The sequence below is a fragment of the Sapajus apella genome, unplaced genomic scaffold (assembly GCF_009761245.1).
Source record: "Sapajus apella isolate SASKATOON/1434 unplaced genomic scaffold, GSC_monkey_1.0 scaffold4, whole genome shotgun sequence".
Lineage (NCBI taxonomy): Eukaryota > Metazoa > Chordata > Mammalia > Primates > Cebidae > Sapajus > Sapajus apella.
Window position 1 is genome coordinate 43892819 of NW_022436944.1, and position 12422 is coordinate 43905240.

A 12422-nucleotide genomic window follows, 5' to 3' on the forward strand; every position below is an offset into this window, starting at 1 on the left:
CGCGTGTGAGTGATGGAGTTTCGCTCGTTGCCCAGGCTGGAGTGCAATGGTGTAATCTTGGCTCACCGCAACCTCTGCCTCTCAGGTTCAAGTGATTCTCCTGCCTCAGCCTCCCAAGTAGCTGCGATTACAGGCCTGCACCACCACGCTGGGCTAATATTTTGTATTTTTAGTAGAGAAGGGATTTCTCCATTTTGATCAGTCTGGTCTCGAACTCCTGACCGCAGGTGATCTGCCTGCCTTGGCCTCCCAAAGGGCTGGGATTACAGTCATGAACCACCACACCTGGCTGAGAATGGCCTTTTCAAACAAAAAGTACCAATTATGATGGTACACGTATTGCTTTCAAGAATAAATGAGCAAATCTTCTAGGGGAAAATTAACCTGTTAAGGAACCTAAAGATTTTCACCAACATTTTCCATACTTGCCCATCTTGCAATTGACAAACTTCGCTGGGAATTTTTTTGTGTTTTAAACTTTGAAAATCCCAACTTGCTCACAGCCAGCTGTTCCTTAGATCTCTTGATTTAACACTTCTAAGAGGTTGGACTACCTTTCCATTTAAAGAGAAAGATAATTAATTCCAGGCAATGGATGCAAATCCTCTGAAAAGATCTTTCTCTTGATTGTTTTTGGAACAACTTAAGCAGAAGCATCGCATCCTTGGGCCATTCTGATTCATTCATTTAGAGAGGAACATTTGTGGGCAAACCCCAGATGTTTTCTGACCTACCTGTTTGTTCTTGCTCTTTCGGGACTCTTGTCGGTGTAGTAATCAATCAACAGGTGGTTACTCCACTCCTGGAATGAGCTTGGCACTGGGGTGGAGCTGGAATACCTCAAGGGTCCTGGCCTCCCTTTGCCTGCAAATTCTCAACCGACGGGAAACAACACAAAATAGTATATTTGTGAGGTTCAGCTGCATGAATTCTAGTAACTAAAGCTTTCATTCTTAGTGTCTCTAGATCAGCCAAAGAAACGTGGCTGAATTGAGCACTGAAACAATGCATTAGGCCAGGAGACACGTTAGACTCGATGGATAATAGGTACTATTTATTGGGCACTTAGGCCATGCCAGGAACAGGACTAAGCATTTTACAGATGTTTCTCATTTAACCTTCCAAAAAACCTTATGAAGGCCAGGTGCGGTGGCTCAGGCCTGTAATCCCAGCACTTTGGGAGGCTGAGGCAGTTGGTTCACGAGGTCAGGAGTTCAAGACCAGCCTGGCCAACATGGTGAAACCCCATCTCTACTAAAAATACAAAAATTAGCCGGGCACAGTAACAGATGCCTATAATCCCAGCTACTCGGGAGGCTGAGGCAGAGAATTGCTTGAACCTAGGAGGTGGAGGTTGCAGTGAGCTGAGATTGTGCCACTGCACTCCAGCCTGGGTGACAGCACAAGACTTCATCTCAAAAAAATAAAACAGTAAAAAAAACCTTATGAAGTGAGTTTTATTATCCCAATTTTACATATGCAGCAACAAAGTTTCAGGCAGATTTTACAACTTTCCAAGGATACATAGCCAGCAAGAGGCAAGGCAGGTATGGAAACTCGGATCTGTTCATTCTCATAACTACCCTGAACTGAGCTCTTCTCTAGGACGGAGAAGTGGAGAAAAAGGAAGCAACGGGGAAAAGGGGCGAGGATACTCCCCAACCTTCAGCCCCTGACAACCTGTGAGGAACCCAGCGGTGACATGTGTAGTTTCAGCCACAAAACCAATGTGATTACGCTCACTATTTTCCTGTTTCCTACTACTTCACCAAGATCTGAAAGACTTCTCAAGATGACTAAAGTCAGAGATGAAAAGGAGATGGAGGAATCTTTGCTTCTATCCTCTTAACCTCGTTGGAAAAATTCTGTCTGGGCTTCACTGTGAGATTTAGGTTAGCTTTCAATTAAGTGAGTGTAATTCAGGAAACAAGGTGTGTGTTGGTGTGTGTGTGTGTGTGTCTGTGTGTGTGTGCCCAGCCCAGTGCCCGCTGCTGGGGGGATATCAAAGACTATGGGACAGCACAGATTCCTGGAAAGCAGCAGTAGCTGGGTAGATAGAATGAGAACATGCCTGCCGGGCGCGGTGGCTCATGCCTGTAATCTCAGCACTTTGGGAGGCCAAGGCAGGCAGATCACCAAGTCAGGAAATCAAGACCATCCTGGCCAACATGGTGAAAATCCGCCTCTACTAAAAATACCAAAATTAGCTGGGTGTGGTGGTGCGTGCCTGTAATCCCAGCTACTCAGGAGGCTGAGGCAGAAGAATCGCTTGAACCAGGGAGACAGAGGTTGCAGTGAGCCAAGATAATGCCACTGCACTCCAGCCTGGTGACAGAGCGAGACACCATCTTAAAAAAAAAAAAAAAAGAATAAGAACATGCCTGCCTCCAGGGAGGTTTCCCCTTACTTCTGTAGCCCCTGCCTGCTGCTCCATGCTTGAGGTCTAGAGATGCGGATTCCACAAATCCCATAGTCCACTTTGATTTCTTCCAGGAAAAGGTCTTGGTTCTGCTGCTACCTACTTGCCTGACCTCAGAAAATTCATCCTTCCTCCCTGCATGTCAGTGTTTTCACCTGTCAATAGAACGGGAAATACCTGCTCTCTAGAGCTCTTCGGGTTTGGAATTCTGTCAATCTGATGTCAAGGCTTGAATTCCTTACAATGCTGGGGGCTGGGGAGGGGTGGTCATTTTAGGCCTCACCTTGGGGTCACCCACCCTCTTTCAGTGAACACCCACTCACACGTTCCTTGTCAACTGCTTGATGGTGTAATCACGTATGCGTGAATCATGGAACATCAGAAGAGATAGGGAAAAGGGAAAGAAAGAACAATGCTAAAGACAAGGATGGCTTTCATTCCCTACATTGGTTAACTTTTTCTTGCATGCCTAGTAAGGGCCAAGCATGGTTCTAAAGCAGTTCTAAGAAGACAGATTCTCTAACATGGGATTTGGATTCCTAGAGCTTCAACATTAAACAGTGATTCATTAAAATAAGCATGGAGAATTAGGAATGAGGAGCTGCTTCCCTAAGCCTCGTCTTCCTCAATGGCTTCCTCCTTGGTTTCCTGGACTCCTTTCTGGCTTTTCTATCAAACTAATCTTCTTAAAATGCCCATAGGCTAAAATGCCTCCAGTGTTCTCCCCTTGTGCTTCTTATCCTATAATGAAATCCAGGCTTCTTACTTACCCCTCCACAAGCTCTTGGTACCTACTTTTCATCCTTCTTCCTCTCCATTCACTTAGTTTTCTGAGTCTTTCACCCAAATTACTCTATTCATGGTCTTCCCAATCACTTTCTGCATTTTTCTGCTTCCATAGATATTTTTTGTTCGTTAAAGACTCAGTGGTTGGATTTTAAAAGTGTACTAAAGTAATGCGCATTTATTTTAAGAAATGATACAGAAATATGTAATGAGTTAGCAATCTCTCCCTCATTCCACTCCATTTCATTTCCTCTGAGGTAACTACACATATATATTTTTTTAAGTTTCAAACTTACAGAAAAGTCACAAAAATAACACAGAAAACATTCATACACCCTTTTTACCCAGATTTACCAATTTGTAACATTTGCTTTTTTTAACTATTTGAAATAGTTTGCAGATATTACGTGCCTTTACCCCTTAATATCTCACTGTTTATTTTCTAAAAGCAAAAATATTCTTTGCATAGTTATCAACTTCAGGAAATTTAACATTGATACAATACTTTAATCTAAATTCCATACTCCAATATTTTCAATTGACCCAATTCTTTCCGTTACAATTTTTTTTTCTGTTCAGTACAGGGTCTGATCAGGATCACATATTATATTTGGTTCTTGGGCCTCTTTAATCTCCTTTAATCTAGAGTCTCAGTTTTTCCTTGTCTTTCATGCTAGTGATGTTTTTAAAGAATAAAGGCCACCGGGCATAGTGGCTCACGCCTGTAATCCCAGCACTTTGGGAGGCCGAGGCGGGTGGATCATGAGATCAGGAGTTCAAGACCAGCCTGGCCAAGATGGTGAAACCCCATCTCTACTAAAAATACAAAAATCAGCCAGGTGTGATGGTGGGCACCTGTAATCTCAGCTACTCAGGAGGCTGAGGCAGAGAATTGCTTGAACCCAGGAGGTGGAGGTTGCAGTGAGCCAAGATAGCACCATTGCACTCCAGCCTGGGTGACAGTGACACTCCAGTTCAAAAATCAAAAAACAACGACAACAACAACAAAAAGAACAAAGGCCAGTTTCTTTTTGTTTCTAATAAATTATTTTGATAATATAATATTTTACAGTTTACTATTTATATATGTAATTTTATATTTTAATAATAGTCTATTTCAGGTCTGATATTTTTCCACATCATTTTCTTTTCTTTTTTTTTGAGACAGAGTCTTGCTCCATTGCCTGGGCTGGAGTGCAGTGGCGTCATCTCAGCTCACTGCAACCTCTGCTCCCCAGTTCAAGCAATTCTTCTTTCTGTCTCAGCCTCCCAAGTGGCTGGGACTACAGGTGCCTGCACCATGCCCGGCTAGTTTTTTTTTTTTGTATTTTTGGTAGAGACAGGGTTTCACCTTTTGGGCCAGGCTGGTATCAAACTCCTGATCTCAGGTGATCCACCCGACTTGACCTCCTAAAATGCTGGGGTTACAGGTGTGAGCCACCGCATCTGACCTTTTCCCTGTCATTTTCAATGTCATTTCAATACCTGAGAATGCCTTATCTTCCCAAGCCCTACTTGTCCTTCTAGGCTCAGCACTAATCCCTTTTCCTCTGGTCCTTACTGGAGGCCAGAGGCTACCTCTTAGAGCTCTTTACATCTTGGGTGCAGTGTGGTAGCTCATGCCTGTAATCCCAGTGACTCCACTGGGGAAGCCAAAGCAGGAGGATTGCTTGATCCCAGGAGTTCAAGGTTATAGCGAGCTATGATTGAGCCACTGCACTCCAGCCTGGGTGACAAAGCAAGACCCTGTCTCTAAAAAGAAAGAGAAAGGACTTCTTACATCTGTCAAAGCACTTAGGACTGTACTTAGCCTACCCAGACTCATTGATAAATATTTGTTGATTAATTTATTTGCAGCACAGATATGAGTACAATTGGTGGCAAAGACAGAATTTGTCCTGTAGGCTTAGCAAGTTGAGATTGGTATCTTTGCTGCCAATTGCTTCTGGGGTTTACAAATTTTTAGATAAATTTTGGATTCAAAACTGGATCCCTGACTATAGATTTGCCACACCATAGAACTGTGGAGAAGTTGATATTTTTTAAAAGTTTCACAATAGATAATTAAGAGCATGAAATAAAAAATATTTATTCCCTACTATTTCATTCCTCCAAATTTCAGTAAACTGGAAAAGTGTTCAATTCAGGAACAGGTTTCAGAGATGAATGAACCAAACTGCTCAAATTATAATCCAACTTATTCCAATATAGTCTATTCTTATATGGTCAGTGTATAGAAAGCTGAAGAAGGCTAGTTTGTTTAAAAAAATAGCACCTACAGAGGAAATGCTAAATTACAAACTGAGAAGAGTACTTTCATACTAATCACTATCCTTTTATGGACATCAAATCAACCCTTTTGTCCTTGCCTGAGACATTAGACTCTAACAAAGTCTTGAAAAATGTTGAAAATCGGCCGGGCGTGGTGGCTCAAGCCTGTAATCCCAGCACTTTGGGAGGCCAAGGCGGGTGGATCACGAGGTCAAGAGATCGAGACCATCCTGGTCAACATGGTGAAACCCCGTCTCTACTAAAAATACAAAACAAAAAAAAATTAGCTGGGCATGGTGGTGCGTGCCTGTAATCCCAGCTACTCAGGAGGCTGAGGCAGGAGAATTGCCTGAACCCAGGAGGCGGAGGTTGCAGTGAGCCGAGACCGCGCCATTGCACTCCAGCCTGGGTAACGAGTGAAACTCCGTCTCAAAAAAAAAAAAAAAAAAATGTTGAAAATCGCACGGTTGTTCAATGCCTCCATGTGGTAGAAAAAATAATTTAGCTCTGTCCTACCTTCCTGTGATAGCAACACTCGGGCCAACCAAGGACGACAGTGCTTAGGGTCCTTCAATGGGATCAGTACTATTTTATTTTTTTAAAAAGGGCCTATGGAAAAATGACCCAAATTGAACATAAATGCCCCAGATCGCATTAGTCTTTATGGAATCGACCCTTCTTTTTGAACTTTCCTTCTCTTTCTTACAAGGAATGGATTTTTCAGCCAAAGGAGAATTATAAAATGAAACAAGTCTGCTGAAATCCACAGTGAGTCCATTTTTCCTAGAAAGGCTTTATATAAATTCTTTATACATTGCAAACACAAGATTTTTTTTTGTTGTTCTTTTGATGAAAAAATGAAATCCTTTTTTTTTTTTTAAGGAGTCTTGCTCTATTACCCCAGGCTGAGTGCAGTGGCACAATCTCAGCTCACTGCAACCTCTGTCTCCTGGGTTCAAGTGATTCTCCTGCCTCAGCCTCCTGAGTAGCTGGGATTACAGGTTTATGACACCACACCCGGCTAAATTTTGTATTTTTAGTAGAAACGAGATTTCACCGTGTTGGCCAGGCTGGTCTCAAACTCCTGACCTCAGGTGATCTGCCTGCCTCAGTCTCCCAAAGTGCTGGGATTACGGGCTTGAGCCACTGTGCCCAGCAAAGGAAATCCTTTCTATTAAGCCGTAAGGTAAGTTAAAAACCATATTAACAAATGTTAACTTGCTTGACAATTCTTTGAACATGAAATTGGCCAAAGAGAATCTTTATGAAATACTTGAATTTCAGTGTAAGTCAAAAAGTTAGACCAAGTTTCCTTTCAACTGTATTATTTCACCTCCAAGGGATCAACTGGCACCTTGATCTTCAAGTGCTCCTACTTCAATGTACTTAATACTCTAAAGATGACTTGAACAAGAGAATTGGGTCATTCCGAAAACCAGGAATAGGTACTAACAAAAACTGGAGTCCACTTTCTCAAAGTCCACAAGATGACACAGTGTAATTCTACTCGGGCTTCTGTGACTGGATGTGCTTTTTAAAACGTAAATTGAGCATTACTATCAAAGCATCAGTGCATATGTATGCTTTTGCTTACACATGTATAGACTACAACAGAAAATCACTTTATCCAAAGGAAATTAGGGGTGGGGGAAGGGGCAGAAAGATATTTTCGTGGCATATTCTCTGGTTTGTTTAGAATAATAATATAGCACAAAAATGTATTATCTATTTTAAATATATCCATATAGGCAAAATAAATAAATAATGAGGACTATTCTCAGGATGGGGGTGGGGGTGGGGAACCTCAAGAGCGGTCATTAGTTTGTTCAAGTAAATGTTACAAATGCAGTGATTCCCTTAGCTTGCTTTCATGTTCCCGCTTTTCCAACTGTCTTGATTGTTAATATATTCTCAAAAATATTGTCAGAGAATATTATTTTATTTATTTTTTACTATGAGACAGGATCTCACTTTCACCACCCAGGTTGGAGTGCAGTGGCACAGTCACAGCTCACTGCAGCCTTAACCTCCTGGGCTCAGGTGATTCTCCCACCTCAGCCTCCCAAGTATCTGAGACCATAGGCACGTGCCACCAGGCCTGGCTAATTTTTGCATTTTTTGTAGAGACAGGGTCTTGCCATGTTGCCCAGGCTGGTCTTGAACTCCTGGGCTCAAGCAATCTGCCTGCCTTGGCCTCATAAAGTACAGGGATTACAGGTGTGAGTCACCACACCCCGCCCTTTTATATTTAATATACTTTTCTGTAATGTAATTGAGGCTCTTCTCCCACTCCAATATTGCCAGAACTGACAAGCTCATCTGTGGACAGCATGGGTCATAACAACACAATTTTGCCACCAATTTACTGCATGAGCTTGGTTAAGACATATCGGCTGGCTTTCTTTTTTTCTTTTTTTTTTTTTTTGGAGACAGCGTCTCGCTCTGTCTCCAGGCTGGAGTGCAGTGGCGCGATCTCAGCTCACTGCAACCTCTGACTCCCTGGTTCAAGTGCTTCTTCTGCCTCAGCCTCCCACGTAGCTGGGATTACAGCCATGCGCCACCATGCTCAGCTAATTTTTGTATTTTTAGTAGAGACAGGGTTTCACCATGTTAACCAGGATGATGTCGATCTCCTGACCTTGTGATCTGCCCACCTCGACCTCCCAAAGTGCTGGGATTACAGGCACCAGGCACCGCGCCCGGCCGACTTACCGGCTTTCAATTGTCTTGATTTCTTTATCTGCAACATGAAAAGTGTGAACTAAAAGAGACCTTAAGTCCCTTCCAGGCATAGAATCCTATGATTCCTTGACTGTATGTTTCTCTTGGAAGGTTTCTTATATTTTCATGAATTCTAAATCATAAAAACCCCATGTCCTCTTTTCTGCCCTGGTGACAAAAAAACAAAAAGTAAAAGCATCAAAAAGTCCCCAAATCCATGTCCTAAGAAAATTCCTGAGAAATTAGAGTGGAATTATTAATAACTTACTTTGCATAACAGCTAATAAATCACCTTAATTACAGATACTCATTTGACCCTGCCAGTCAGTAGAGCACAGGTATTCCTGCTGTTTATAGATGAGGAAACTGAGGCTCAGGGAGGTTAATTTAGCTCTTTAGGCCTTATAGTTAATAAGAAGGAGAGCTAGAAAGTTGTATATGAATTTTTTTTGTATACAGGTTTTAAAAATAATTTGGCATAAAGATTAGTCTTTTGAGAGTACTGGATTCTTTTCTAAACATTTTGAAGTTTTTATTCCCTCTCATTAGGTCACTCCAAAACCATAATGCACTACCCCAAGCTAGTGGGTATTAGAGATTAGAGGGAAAGGTACACAAAAGAGGGCAAGAAGCCTTCCAGACAGGTGGTTGGGAAATCACTTTTCCTTATAGGAGGGCCTGTTAGATTTCATGATTTCTTTCATCAGTAACACAGCACAAAATATCAAGTTCTATTTTAAAGAATTATTATCGCTAGTATTCAATTTATGCAAACCAATATTAAAGAAAAAATTCATCTACTGTCCTGATCACTCCAGCAAATCAAACCTTTTATTTTCCTGTGATCGCTGCTAGTTCTCATCTTTATACACATATGACTTTTTTTTAACTGATTGTATTTATAATGTAGACATATGTTTTTAAGTATCAGAAATCCAGAATTTTCATAAGAGGACACTTCAATTTTAATAACTATTCTTAGACTATTTTCCTCATCCTGATTTTATTTCATCTGCTTATTGTTTTCTCCTGAATTCACATCTTTTCATTAGAACAAAAAGAATACAACCTGGTTTTCAGAAGTTTAAAAAATATTTTCAAATATACGGCAGAGAATGTCATCATTTTTATATACTCTACCAGGACCCCTGAAACCAAACACTTAAGAAAGGTTACGTCTGGAGAATTTTTCAAAATCTACATGCATTTCAATGGCGGAGAAGTAGTTCTGTCTGGAAGCAGGAGGCTGAAATTACGACTCAGAAGATTTCTTCCAACTTTTGAACTTCTTGATTCTATGACAACTTCTGATAGAGACAGGTTTCCTGGTAGGGATTGAGCAAGAAGCACGCACAATTACGTTATGAGTCTTGATAAAGCTGGAGTTTCAGGTTGATGGTTAGGAGTTCAGCTAGGTCGTGAGAATGCTTGTTTTCCTGGTTACTGGATATGCCATGGGCTTTATATCTTGGGTTGTCCTGTGGTAACTGAAGCCACTGTTGCCGTGGAAAATGATGGCAGTTTGAATTAGATAATTTAGAGTGACCCATGGAAATCTGAGGCTGTGTCCTTAACGTACAAGACCTTGTATATGTGGCACCGTTGTATGGCACAAATCTCTTTAGTTCCCTTCAACTGAAATGACAAATAGGTGAGAAACTAAATCGTAATTTGTGGCCTAATATTAAAAAAATTAATTTGACAAAAATGCTACATAAGGAACAATTCAGAAGAATTGCTGATTATTTCAAAACTATTACCTCAATAGCATTTATATGTAGCTAAAGAAAGCCCTGCGATCCCCAGAAGTTTCCATCCAATTTCCAAAAACCAAACCTTATACCTAATGTAAAATGACACCAAAAATTCTAAATCCAGTCTAATTCAGTAGTATATAGCTTATTCCCAGTGATTTCTCACATTTGCAAGCCCGTTACACGTTTGTTTCAAGTGTCACCAAAACCTTTGTATTACTTTTATAAAACCATATCACTTTGTATAAAAAGTGACTGGAAGAATTTAATATTGTAAAACTGCACGTGCCTCGCATGACCTGAGCAGAAAACTCCTGGTTTGGGATTTTCTCACAGGCGTGCCTAAACTGACCTCTGCTCCTAGCAGGTAAATTTCTAGAAGAAGCAAGTGTCAGCCCAAAGAAAACCCCCGTTGTGTGACTTTTTTTTCTCTTTAAACTGATCGCTTTTTAGGTGGAGTTCCCGCTGCATTCTCTAGACCAAAGTCCTTGCCACCAGATTACCATCTTTTTCACCAATTTGCCACCTCCCTACCCCTCTCCTTTCCAAAAGCCCTCACTGGAAAGAACTTTCTCTCTTGACCTCCCTATTCCATCTAGTTCCAAACGCTCCCAGATCCTCCCATCTCCGTCGGCTTCCCCTCTCCCGCCCAGAATCCAGGTTCCCAAACCACTTAAGAGGAAATTCACACCCCTCGCCCCCTTCCTGGGCGTCGGGAGGAGGCGCAGGGGTGGGGGCGTGGGGGGGCAGGGTTTTCTGGGGTCTCCTGGGTCTTCCTCGTGCACCCCCAGGAGGTGTTGCAGGGGGAGAGGAGCGCGGGTGGGTGGGACCGGCCGGGTGGGGGAGGGGTGAGGGCGAGGAGGAGGAGGCGGCGGCGGAGGAGTGGTGTGTGTGCGAGCGTGTGTGGCTGGGGGAAGCCATTGCCTGTTTAATAGTTGCTGTTGCTGCACTTCCGCTTCTCTCCCAGCGAGAGAGAGACACGAGTGGCCAGGCCCAGCCGCAGCCGCAGCAGCAGCCGCCGCGGCGGCACGGAGGAGCCAGACACAAAGAGAGGTACGGGGATCCCCCCAGCGGCCCGCCGCCCCCCGGCCGCGCCGCCGGGCCTCGGGGACACCCCTCGCCGCCGCCCCCGACCCGCACCGCTGAGGCCGCCGGGGCGCCGGGCACGGGGCCGGGGTGGGGGGGGGTGGTGGCGGAGAGGGGCTGGGGAGCCCCAGGGGTCCGGGGCCCGCCCGCGGGGGATGGGCAGGGACCGGGGGCCGCGTGGGTTGCGGGGGCCGCCCGCGTCGGGGCTGGGGGTCATTGTGGCTCGAACTGTCAGCGCTGCCCCAGGAGCCCCCCACTGGCCGCCGAGGGGGCCGGGAGCGGGGGTGGGGGGGAGTTGGGAGAGCCCTGTTTTCACCAGGGGCGGGGGCTCCTGGGGATTTACCCCTCCGGGGCGGAAGGGCTCATTGTTATTTCTTCGCTGCGGAGGCCGAGCCCCCCCAACCCCCGCCGCAGCCCCTATCCCCCTCAACGAGTGGCGATCGGGCGTGTGCTCCAGACCCCCTCCCGGCCGCGCAGCCCTGAGCCGGGCGGCCCAGAGACAGGCCGGCCGGGAGGGGCGTCGGGGCGCGGCGCGGAGCGGGGGGGCTTGGGCCTGGTCGCCCCTGCCCCCCGCCGGCCTCTCCCTTCCCCCACCCGGGCACCCGTTCCCCGCCTCCGTCCCCCTGTTTCGGCTTCCTCTCTTACTCCTTCCCGCCCCTCCTCTCTTCCCGACCTCGCCAAACTCCGTTCGTGGCCCCACAGTCTCACCCGGGCCACCGACCCCCCACGACCCCCGGAAAGCGAACAAAAACAGCCCCGAGGCCGGCCGGCCGCCGGGACCTTCCCTCCCTGCCCCGCCGTGGAGCCCCGCGCCCCCGCCCTGCCCTCCTTTGCCTCCCGGTTACTCCCTCCCTGCCCTGCGGAGAGCCCCGGGGGGTGAGGGAGGGGCCGCTCTCGGAGCTCCAGACCGTTTTCCCACCGCGTTCCCTACTTGGGGCCAAAAATAAACAAACAAGCCGCGTCCGATTTGCAAAAGCCTTAATGGGCCTGCAGACTTTGAAAAGCGAGTGGAGGGCGGTGGGCGGCCGCGTGCGCCCCTGGTCAATGCCCTCCTGACAGCACCCGAGTTCCTTATTTACACTGGCTGCATGGTTTGTGTGTTTCTGTTTTGTTTCCCTCCCCCCGCAGGGGCTGTTTGCGGGGTGGGGTGGGGGGTTCGATATGTCGGATGACGATTCGAGGGCCAGCACCAGCTCCTCCTCATCTTCGTCTTCCAACCAGCAAACCGAGAAAGAAACAAACACCCCCAAGAAGAAGGAGAGTAAAGTCAGCATGAGCAAAAACTCCAAACTCCTCTCCACCAGCGCCAAGAGGTACCGTACTCTTTTTTCCACAGGCTTCCTATTTTCCGAACTGCCTCTTGCTGCATTTGGTCTGCCTCCCAA

General features: G+C 45.5%; 1 protein-coding gene across 1 annotated transcript in view; it reads left to right on the top strand.

The window, feature by feature from the left end:
- Positions 1-10813: 10813 nt before the first annotated feature.
- The window catches only part of UBE2E1 (ubiquitin conjugating enzyme E2 E1), an 82369-nt gene continuing 80760 nt past the window's right edge, over positions 10814-12422 (top strand). Inside the window, exons 1-2 of the mRNA XM_032267768.1 lie at positions 10814-11004; positions 12166-12350. Of these exons, the coding sequence (XP_032123659.1) occupies positions 12199-12350 (152 nt within the window). The 5' untranslated portion in view covers positions 10814-11004; positions 12166-12198. The remainder of the gene's footprint in view (positions 11005-12165; positions 12351-12422) is intronic.